This window comes from Camelina sativa, chromosome 20, assembly GCF_000633955.1.
Source record: "Camelina sativa cultivar DH55 chromosome 20, Cs, whole genome shotgun sequence".
NCBI lineage: Eukaryota > Viridiplantae > Streptophyta > Magnoliopsida > Brassicales > Brassicaceae > Camelina > Camelina sativa.
The window spans coordinates 5,839,779-5,849,814 of record NC_025704.1 but is presented as its reverse complement, the minus strand read 5'-3'; the positions used below and the strand labels follow the sequence as shown (position 1 = coordinate 5,849,814).

At 33.3% G+C, this 10,036-nt stretch overlaps 2 protein-coding genes across 4 annotated transcripts in view; one reads left to right on the top strand and one right to left on the bottom strand.

Annotated features, from left to right (window-relative positions):
- LOC104769540 overlaps positions 1 to 2,409 on the bottom strand; it is an 8,786-nt gene extending 6,377 nt beyond the window's left edge. For both annotated transcript variants that reach the window (XM_010493769.2, XM_010493770.2), the window contains exons 1-3: positions 1,173 to 2,409; positions 952 to 1,002; positions 702 to 774 (exon numbers count right to left, since the gene is read on the bottom strand). In XM_010493769.2, the coding sequence (XP_010492071.1) occupies positions 702 to 774; positions 952 to 1,002; positions 1,173 to 2,038 (990 nt within the window). In that variant the 5' untranslated portion in view covers positions 2,039 to 2,409. The remainder of the gene's footprint in view (positions 1 to 701; positions 775 to 951; positions 1,003 to 1,172) is intronic.
- LOC104769539 (repressor of RNA polymerase III transcription MAF1 homolog) overlaps positions 8,518 to 10,036 on the top strand; it is a 2,930-nt gene continuing 1,411 nt past the window's right edge. Inside the window, exons 1-6 of one of the 2 annotated variants that reach the window (XM_010493767.2) lie at positions 8,518 to 8,604; positions 8,961 to 9,028; positions 9,146 to 9,216; positions 9,319 to 9,368; positions 9,493 to 9,566; positions 9,658 to 9,720. In XM_010493767.2, the coding sequence (XP_010492069.1) occupies positions 8,997 to 9,028; positions 9,146 to 9,216; positions 9,319 to 9,368; positions 9,493 to 9,566; positions 9,658 to 9,720 (290 nt within the window). In that variant the 5' untranslated portion in view covers positions 8,518 to 8,604; positions 8,961 to 8,996. The other variant, XM_010493768.2, reaches the window with a different exon arrangement.

Sequence of the window (10,036 nt, the reverse complement as noted above, 5' to 3'; positions counted from 1 at the left end):
ATATATATATATATATATATATATATATATATATATCTTTTTAATTTACTTTTGCATTTTAAAACGCAAACACACATAATTGCTAGAAGTCGGATATAAATCAATGTGGGTGTATATATAAATTGGTAGGTGGATTGCCATATATCTATATTTCTATATAATATGCATAAAAGAAATCAACTAAAAGGTGCACTCATCACTAATGAAAATTTGATCATTCTAGCTAGACACTTATTAATGGCTCGACCGTTAATCAATTACCCCTAAACTACAAAAAGGAGCAAGTAAGACAAAGTGGAAGAAAGGTTGAAAATCAATTTATGGATAATAGGCATATAAAAACAAAGAAAGAACAAAACGGCTTATACCTAGCAACGACATCTACTTGTGACCTAATTAACATGGAGACACTTTTGTGGCAATTTAGTTCCCATGTTGCTGTCATGTTCCTCAGTACACCAACCCCCATGAATATACCCTCTCCACGTTTGCTTCTTTTCTATTACTAATATGTTTCTGTTTTAGCGTACTATTTTCATCATTTTTAATGCTTAAAAGGTATTTATGTAACGTTTAAAAAATTTCTTTTTAAAGCTAAGGAGATTGTAGTTACGGCAAGCAACGTGTACATGGAATCTAGAACAATAATAAAGTTAAAGAAAGGGAAATTAAAAGAGATGGGATGAGACTAAAAGAAAAACCTGGGATTCGTGCTCCAATCGCAACTTATTCACCAAATATTTCATCAACAGTCGAACAGTCATCTTCCCGTCCCTACCAAATCCGGAAACATCAAAATTAATTAGCAATAAGCTTTTGTTATAATTAACGTCGTTTTATGTCTTAGTTCTTTATATTAATTAGCTAGCTGGTTGAATAAATAACGAGAATTGTATCCAACAAAAAAAAAGTAACGAGAATGTTAGAATCTAATAAACGATGAGTACTTACTTGATTCTCAAATAGCTCTTTGGTATCTGAGGCAAGAATGGTTCTACTGTCCTAAAACGTTCACCAAAGAAAAAAAATCAGAAACTTAAATGTTTTGAAAATATAATATTTTGAGAACACCTTATGATGATTAAAAACAAGGATATATGAATCTTGAAAATCCATTTCCTGGACCTTACATAACATAGTCCTTATATATGTAGTTGAAATTAAGCACTTACTGGTTTTGAGAAGCTTGAAGGAGAAACCAAATGCCGGAATGGGGTCGTCTGGGAGGATCAATGACTCGAAAACTTGAGCTTGGACCAGCTACCACATCCCGATTATTATTCCCTAATAACTGCGGCTGAAAACTGGAGCGACCAAAGTACGGTCCCATCAATGGCATCATCAAAGAAGCAGATGATGCTGATGGATGTGTTAGGTTTTGTGGGACAAAAGGCGTTCTAAACGCAGCCGCCCAAGGACCAATCATCTCCTCAGTCCTTGTAGGGAACATTAATGGATTAATCATCATCCCTCCGGCTTGATGCTGATGATGATGATGAAAGAGAGATGATAATGGAAGACCAACTTCTTCTCCTCTATTTGAACCGCCAGAGAAAAGGTTAAGCTCAAGAAAAGAGTCTCTCCTAGCCGTTGGATCGGTTTGATGTTGCTGTCGATGGTCAAGATCCAGTTTAACGTCATCCTCGTGGCCTATGCTTAGCCGGAGCCACCCTTGTTGTCTCATCTCATGATCTTCGGCTTCGCTGTTGTTGTTGTTGTCGTTATTATTATTATTGTTGTTATTGCTATTGTTGTCATGGTCGTCATCCTTGGAGCTTAACCTAGAAGTAGTACTCCTCGGCTCTTCTTGATCGGCCATGAAACTACAATCTCTCCTACAAACTTGGTGATGATTATTATCTTTTGCTTGATAATCGGATCCTAAGCGAATGTCTTTGTTGTTGTCGTCGTCGTCCTCAGAGACGGCAGAGAAATGATGAGATTTTTGTAATAACCTCATAAAAGCAAAACTGTTGGCAAACGCACATGGAAGAAGAAGCGTTGACGAGGAGGAAGAGGATTCAGCAGCAGAAACCATGGCAGAATCCGGTGACCGGAAAAGCCAAAGAAAGCCGGGGAGAAGCGAGACAAAGCGTTCTTGATGATCTCAACATCAGGGGAGGCGGAGGAGAGAAGATAAAAATTAGGGTTACTTAGATAGAGACCAGAGATCGAGAACTCGAGGCGTGGTCGGAGACAAAAGAAGTCATGGCGCTAGCTAGTTAGATAGAGCGAGAAAGAGAGGGAGAGAGAAAGAACTTAGAGTATATGTGTTTAAATGATAGGAGAGAACAAGGGGAGATGGGATAGAATATATTTTGCAAATCTCACTTTCTATCAATTCTCTTTTGTTTGGAATCTTGTGGTGAAATGAAAAAATTTTGCAGAGAAAAAAAAAAGAGAGAGAGACTAAAACCAAAGAGAGAGAGAGAAAGGTCAATCTTGCAATTATACAAAGTAATGGGCACTACGCTATGCGAAAAGCTTTTTATGCGGTCAATCCGGTACATATATGTTTTCGTATATTATTATTATGTCATATACACACACACAAACGTATTTACATTTTTTTTTTTTCGTCACCACATCCACATATACACGGCCTTAAACAAAAATAGGAAGATTCCAGATAATCTCAATGCTAATTATCGGGATTTCTGAATTATGAGATATCTATATATATAACGGGCTATAACGGCTAACTATGACTGAATCATTATAAATAAATAAATAAAATCAATGTTACAAAATTTTATAAAAAATATATTTTTTTGATGGTGGAAAAAATCAATTTTACAAATATATATACTGTTGTGCGTTTATGGATATAAAAAGACGGGATTTTCTGTGTAGCCTGTATACTCTAGTTTGGATTAACGTGATAAAACGTTAAACATGAAATGTTGAACCGGTTTTTCATAATATTAGATAATAGACAGTCTGTTAGAATTTATGAAATGTGTGACAACTTTGAAAGTTTGAAACCATGTTGGATTTTATAAATTCTGTTTTACGTAACAAACCGCCCAAGGTTAACCACATATTAATTAGTCACTCCGAGGAGGACCAGAAATCTGTGCCAACAACTTCTGTGACTACGTATGTAAGGTGAATATTGGTAAGCTTAAAATCACTCTAGAACAACATATCATCTAAAGATCCTATAATTACTAGAGATTTCATTCGAATTGTGCAAAATTACTTTAGGGAGATTCCAAGAACAAGATAATACTGAATGTACTAATTATGTTCCATATAAATCTAATCTTCAATGTTTTCCCAATTTTTCACAAAGAGCTATGACAAACTACATAGAAATTTTTTTTAGAGAATCAATCCAACTGCATGGAGAACTTAAGCCACAATGATATAAATTAATCTCATAAAAGTACTAATTATATATCCTGCGTCATCAGGCCAACAAAAGTTTTGAGGTGTTTCGCACATCTAGTTCCAACGTAAATATATAAGATATTAATAATACACAAGAGGAAATACATTAGTATATTCCTCAGTGTATCTTATTATTACAACTAATATTTTTTTCTAGCATAAGTCATGAGAGAAACAATATAAAACTTATATCACGTATATATATATACACAACATATTACATTTGAACACTCCTAGCCTGCATCTGCATGTATACTTCCTCGACACCATTTTATGACTTCGATTTTTTTTTTAGTTCAAAATTTTGTTATTTAAAGATTATTTCATGGTCATTTTATCTGATTTCCTAGTGTATATATTTAATGAGGAAATAGTCAATAAGTTGTCCGAGTCAAATTATAATAAGCATGTTAAGGTTTTTTTTCCTTTTTAATTTTGTTTTCTTAAGTTCAACTTTTGTTTTTGCTAATGTGTGTTGTCTTTAAACAGATAAAGAACTTGCCCTTTTCAAATACAGTATAGTTTTGGTTAAAATTAAACAAAAGCTGGGATTATCAGTAAAGCCAGAAAACGAGACGAGTGGAGTGCGAGGCATGATGACATTAGACCTGTCAAATTTCAATTATTTAGATATGAAGTGTTTAATAATCCCAAGAATAAGAGTTAATTATTCCTAAATGAAAACTATAGGAATATTTTAAGTCACTGGTTTTAAACAATGCTAATAAAAAAGACGCTGAAGGGAGTTTGGCATGCACCGAAAATGATGATGTTTTTGGTTAAAAGCTCATTTCCCGAGATCATACAGCAAAACATTCAGACTTATGATGCTTTGAGAGACATTGTTTCTCATCGAATTGTACTTCTACTAAGAACCATGTGCTCTCCAACAATCTTAAGCTAGTACGTTTTCTAATAAAAATCAGAAAATAAGTTGATCCCAATCTGCTCGAAATTTATTCTTCTTGATAGTGCAACATTGTTGAACCAAGTGGCTAGAATTTTCCAAGTGTTCCAGACACTCTCTTAAATCATGATCGAGTCTCTAAACTATTGAAGCTAAGACAAAAGCAAACTGAAGAATTCGGCTCATTCTGAAGATCTTATATATGTACTTCAGGACATCTTGTCATTTATTATTTTGTGGCGCTCTGGTTGGATAGCTCAAAATTTGATGGCTAATACGAGGTGGAGACGTAGGAATTGTGGAGCAAGGTTCTGTGTCACGTATCATCTCAAATATGTGTTAAAACGGTATACCAACGTTGGTTCTCAAATATCTAAAGCTTTGACTCTGGCTTATCCAAACGTGAAATTAGTACTTAATTAATAAACGGATGCTCTCAAATTGGATAGCGGGATAAATGGATGATCTTTAAACATTTGTTCGGTCCACTATGGTTTCTATCTCACTCACATTGGTTTTAACTATTAATTGATCAGAAGATTCAGAAGCATTAATCCTAGCTAGTCCGTTAATTATCTACTTAAATCTTCATCAAGGAATCAGTCAAACTAGAACAAACACTCACTATTCTTAACCTAATTTTCTTGTCGATTTTTTTTAGGAGTCATAACAGTATGGCATAAAGACTTAACAGTCTTTTCCATCTCAATCAATTTTTGAATATTTCCATTGTTTCCAGTATGCACATTCCAGCATTCCTGATAAGAAACTTTTTTCTTCAACTTACTCTTTAGATATCAACATTAGTGCATGGTCAATAAAGAACAGTGTAATACATCAAGAGGACAAATATATACATGCATAGAGAGGGAGAGAGTCAGCTTTAGGTGGAAAAGGGCAAGTGAAAAGGTTGAGAGGCGTGGCCTCTGGTGACATTGCATGGGGCATGAAATGACTTAGCCTTTGAATCAAACCACACAAACAAAAAAAAGCTGTATCCCTTTTGTCTTTCAAAACAAAAAGTTGTAAAAATTTATAATATCTTACTCTTGTTACTATTAAGGAACGATGCACCAGAAATAGAATTATGTAACATTGTTTGAGCTTCACTTTGGTATGGTTTGTTCAATTTGTTGTTGTCGACGTGACTAATGCCATTTAATTCTACATAGATGAGTTATTCGGCAGACTTTATCTATTCTACTTGCCTTTTAAGTAGGATATATTATATATATAATATATAAACAGCTATACGTACTAACAAAAATATTATGAATGGCGCCAATTAAGGGTAATGACAAAATCTCAGATATACAACTAATTAAAGGAAAGATTGATTGGTCGTTTTCTTGTCAAACTTGTGAAATTATACTTTGACATAAAAACTGCATAATATGGAAGAATCTCTTTCATTTCATGTTGAGAACTTTCCGTCACGGTGATCCATTTCTAGAGATGGAGTTTCTAGTGACGGAATCCTATTAATCCAAATAACAAAGTAGACTGGTTTTACCGCTAACATGTTACAAAATAATCGAGACTTAGATTCATATCTGATAAGATAAAATTGGAATAGAAACTTGAAAATTGTATTGAAAAGAAAGCAAAAAAAAGTTATAGCTTGCTTTTTGCTTGTATTATAGTTCATTTTTGAAAAAGAAGAAGATATATATAGTACATGTAACAGTATATATCGCTTGATCATCATATGTCTTATGCGAATATTTGTTGTTTTGTGTATAAATTTGGACATGCATATTGGGAAGAAAGGTGCCTTTAGGCAGGCTTATTGGGACAAGTAAATTTTGAGGCATATAGTGAAGTTGAGTGGAAGAGTTATCATTCCAATGTTGTAAAAGAAACAAAACTTTCTCTCTCTTTCTGCATTGCATGTCCCCTTTATTTACAACCACCTCTTTCCTCTTCACGTCTTAACGAATATTCTACTTTATAAAATTTAACTGCATAGATACACCGATACATGTGCATACATAGAATATTATCAACTCTCTCGTTCAATGGTCAAATCAAATTTCTGTATCAACTTACTTCTCTTTCATTCCAAGTATTTTCATGTTTTCAAGTTGCGGCCCACGCGGGATTCTCATCTCTTTCTATTTTCATATAAAAATAAAATAATAATAATACATAAACTCCACTAAACTAGGTATTCATTCTCTGACATTGATTAAAGTTGATCGCGATATTTTCTAGTTTAATTTCTCATGTTATTATATTATACTAAATTACATACACAAATACAAATAATGACATGCCTAGGTTAAGAATGAACTATCTTCGCCATGTAAACTAAAAAATCAAAAGCAATACAGATGTCATGTATAATTTGTTTTTGCTATTAATAGCATGAATAAAAATGGTTACACATACTCAAATGGACTCAAAAGTTTATTGTAAAGCTCATACAAAACACAAATTCATACATATAACTTATGAAGAAGAGATAACAAAAACAGAAAATAAAGCCGGATTGAACCATGAATTGTGACTTCCAAATAGATATTGCAGCTAGGGCTGTTACCTGAGTGGCTCCTTTACCTAACCCTCCACTCCAACGGTAAATTATTGTTGAAAATGAGATTCATATAATAGCAACAATGCAACATTGATATCACACCTCTCTATTTATATATAGCTAGTACTATCATTTCTTTTGTCAACAACATATATTTTTCATGTTTATATTTAGATGGTAACACATAATTGTACATAAATCATTACATTTGGTCCAGTTATCATTATTCATGGTTTGCATATTATTGGATGGCGCCCATTTTTTCTTTACATTAATGTCTTACGTACCCTATGATAGATATGTCTTATATATACTGTCTTTTGTTTATAAGTATATACTACAGAGAGAATATTTGGAAGACATAAAAAGACAAGAAGCGAAGTAAGACAGAAGAAAACCATAAGCTAAAATTATAATTCGTCGGATGCTGTTTTCGCATGGAGCCTATAACGCAGAGAGTGTCCATCCAGAATTGCAATCATGACCATCTGCCACTTCCATATCCTATTTTTAAATGTGCTCATTACTTCCTTTTCCAGTACACGTTATTTTATTTTATTTTTACTCCACGAAAATGTTAAGGATTATATACTATAATTTTGAAAATTTAAAATATGTCAGCCTTTGTTTCGTGGTGGTAAATTGGTTTTGGCTGAAACATGGGCTCACTTTTTCTGTTTATTAGCTCTCAGACCCGAAAATATAAGTTCAGAATCACACGATTAAAAGGCCAGAATTCATAAGCTGGGTGATAAAAATTTTGGTGAAACCAGATAGTGCAAATTCCAATAGCAAGAGTTGAAGTGTAAATTTTGGCCCATTCACTACACTCTAACTCTACTCCACAAGGTGTGTAACCATTCAGAGTCAATACATGGAAATAAAAGAGTAAGAAAAGAGAGATTGATGACTATGATGAGAAACAAATTAAGGATAAGCCTTATAATTATGTTGGGATATTTGTTCTTGTTAATCTTATACGTACAAATATTATTGTGTGGAACAGACATGCAAATATATATTCCAACCCAAGTGAAAAGCCTTTCTAAAATCCATTTACAAAAGTATATATGTTATCAGTGAGAGTCAACCATATATCATAGATAAAGAAATAAGAAAATAAATATGTTATCCATTATTCATATTCATTTGTACAGTACTCACAAATGGGTATCTTCAGAGGTGTGCGGGGGAGACATTTTTGCTCCTTTTATCTCTTTTTTTTTTTTTGCTTCTTCTGCGAAGTTCCTAAAATGAAACCTAATTAACTCGTCTTATTGCTTAAAGAAACACTTACAAGATGTATATTATATGGTTTATTAACACGTTAAAATAGTCGTCCACCTAAATTGAGGCCATCATGTAATGCCGTCTTGTTTGGATTAAAAAAAAAAAACTAATTTCGACTAGGACAACATGAATCTCATGCATCCCGTGACAGCTATTAACGAAATTATTTCCCCTGCAAGAAACATCAACGTTCTGATTGCAAAATGTTTATCTATTATTATTATTGGACGGCCCATGGAATATCATAAAAACGGCACGCAATTAAGACTCAAGATCGAACGGCGGCCCATGAGAAAGCATTAAAACAAACGGCACACAGTTTAGATCTTCGCGAATCAGACGCTTCGCTGTCCATTATATTATAGACACCAAAGCATATCCGCATCTTTTCGCACGTGCGAGATCGTAATAGTTTCCCTACAACAACAATAATAACACAAACTTCGCATTTTCCGCGAAACATTAAAAAGATTTTCAGGTACTTTTTTTTTTTTTTTTTTAAATCCATTCTCTCGAGTTTATAGGGATTTCGAATTACACAAATTCTATTGCCGCTTATTCTCAAACATTTTACGGTTATGGAATCTCAATTTTGGTAGTTTTAAGATTCCGTTTTTTTTCAATTTCGTATTTTACAGTTTTAGTTGAATTTTAGGGTTTCGGATTGAGTTTGGTGATTATGATGCTATGGTCTGATTCTTTCCTGTTATGCTCTTTTCCTGTAATTTGAAATGCTAATTTCAAACCTTTTTAGTTATTATGTTCTGAGAGATCTGTAATAATTTTTGTATATGATCTGTTTTTGTTATAAAAAAAAAAAAAAAAAAATCTTAGGTTTATTGCATCTTTCTGGAAGATTTTGCTGCTATCATGAAGTTCTTGGAGTACACTAATCTAGACAGGTTACTCTTCTTTCTTTTATATAAATTGGGTTAAATTGAGTTATTTGCTTTGTTTTTGTGAATTATGAGATTTGTTTGTTCATTTCTGAATGGAATTTAAACACCTTTGCAATCCAGTTTGAATGTGTTTATGGGTGATTTAAATCTCGGGGAAAGAACTATCAAAGGTTGTCTGGAAGCTTATTCATGTAAGCCACCTGTTTTGTGTTCTTCTTACTCTCAGGGTCAAACTATTCTTCTGGGCTTACAAGGAATATAATTTACTGTTTTTTGTTTTGTTTCTTGGATAGGCAAACATGCAGGAACTGACAAAAGATTGTCTCTTAGTTTGGAGAATGAGGTAATTTAATACTCTATGAAAGCTATTCTTTTACATCTGAATTTAGCTGTTACAATCAAAAATGTGTTTTAGACTTAAATCATTGAAATGTTGTTTTAATTGTTTCCGGTTCATTTGAACACAGATGCTAGATTATCTTGGGAAATCTTCTGATACTGACTCTTCTTCACCCGTTGATCTCTTGTTAAGCAGGTCAAGGTAATTAAATCTTCTACTTACTGAGTTTTTTTTAAACCATGTTTTTATGATATAGACATGTCTTATGTTTATATTCTGTTGCTTTTTACAGTCGAAAAGCTTTGATCTACTTGGTTCTTACACTCTATCAGATGTATCCAGACTACGACTTCAGGTAAATTTTTTGTGTTGTAAAGTTTTTTTGAAAGGGGGGGGATTATGGGTAATGTCATTGTCAGCTTCTTGGGCGACATGGCAACCCGCTATATAATCCCCCCCTTTAAAATCTGTGTGGGAGTGTTGTCATAAGGTTTGACGAACGGTTCATAGAACTGTAGGAGTTGAGAGTTCGATTCTCTCCATTTCCCAAAAAAACTATAACTTAACCAGTTGTCTGAAGTGAAGTGTCTGATTGAACATGATAATAAAGTACAGCTTATGTTATAACTCTTGTCATTATCGCATTGTTTCTCTATTTTTTTTTTTTTTTT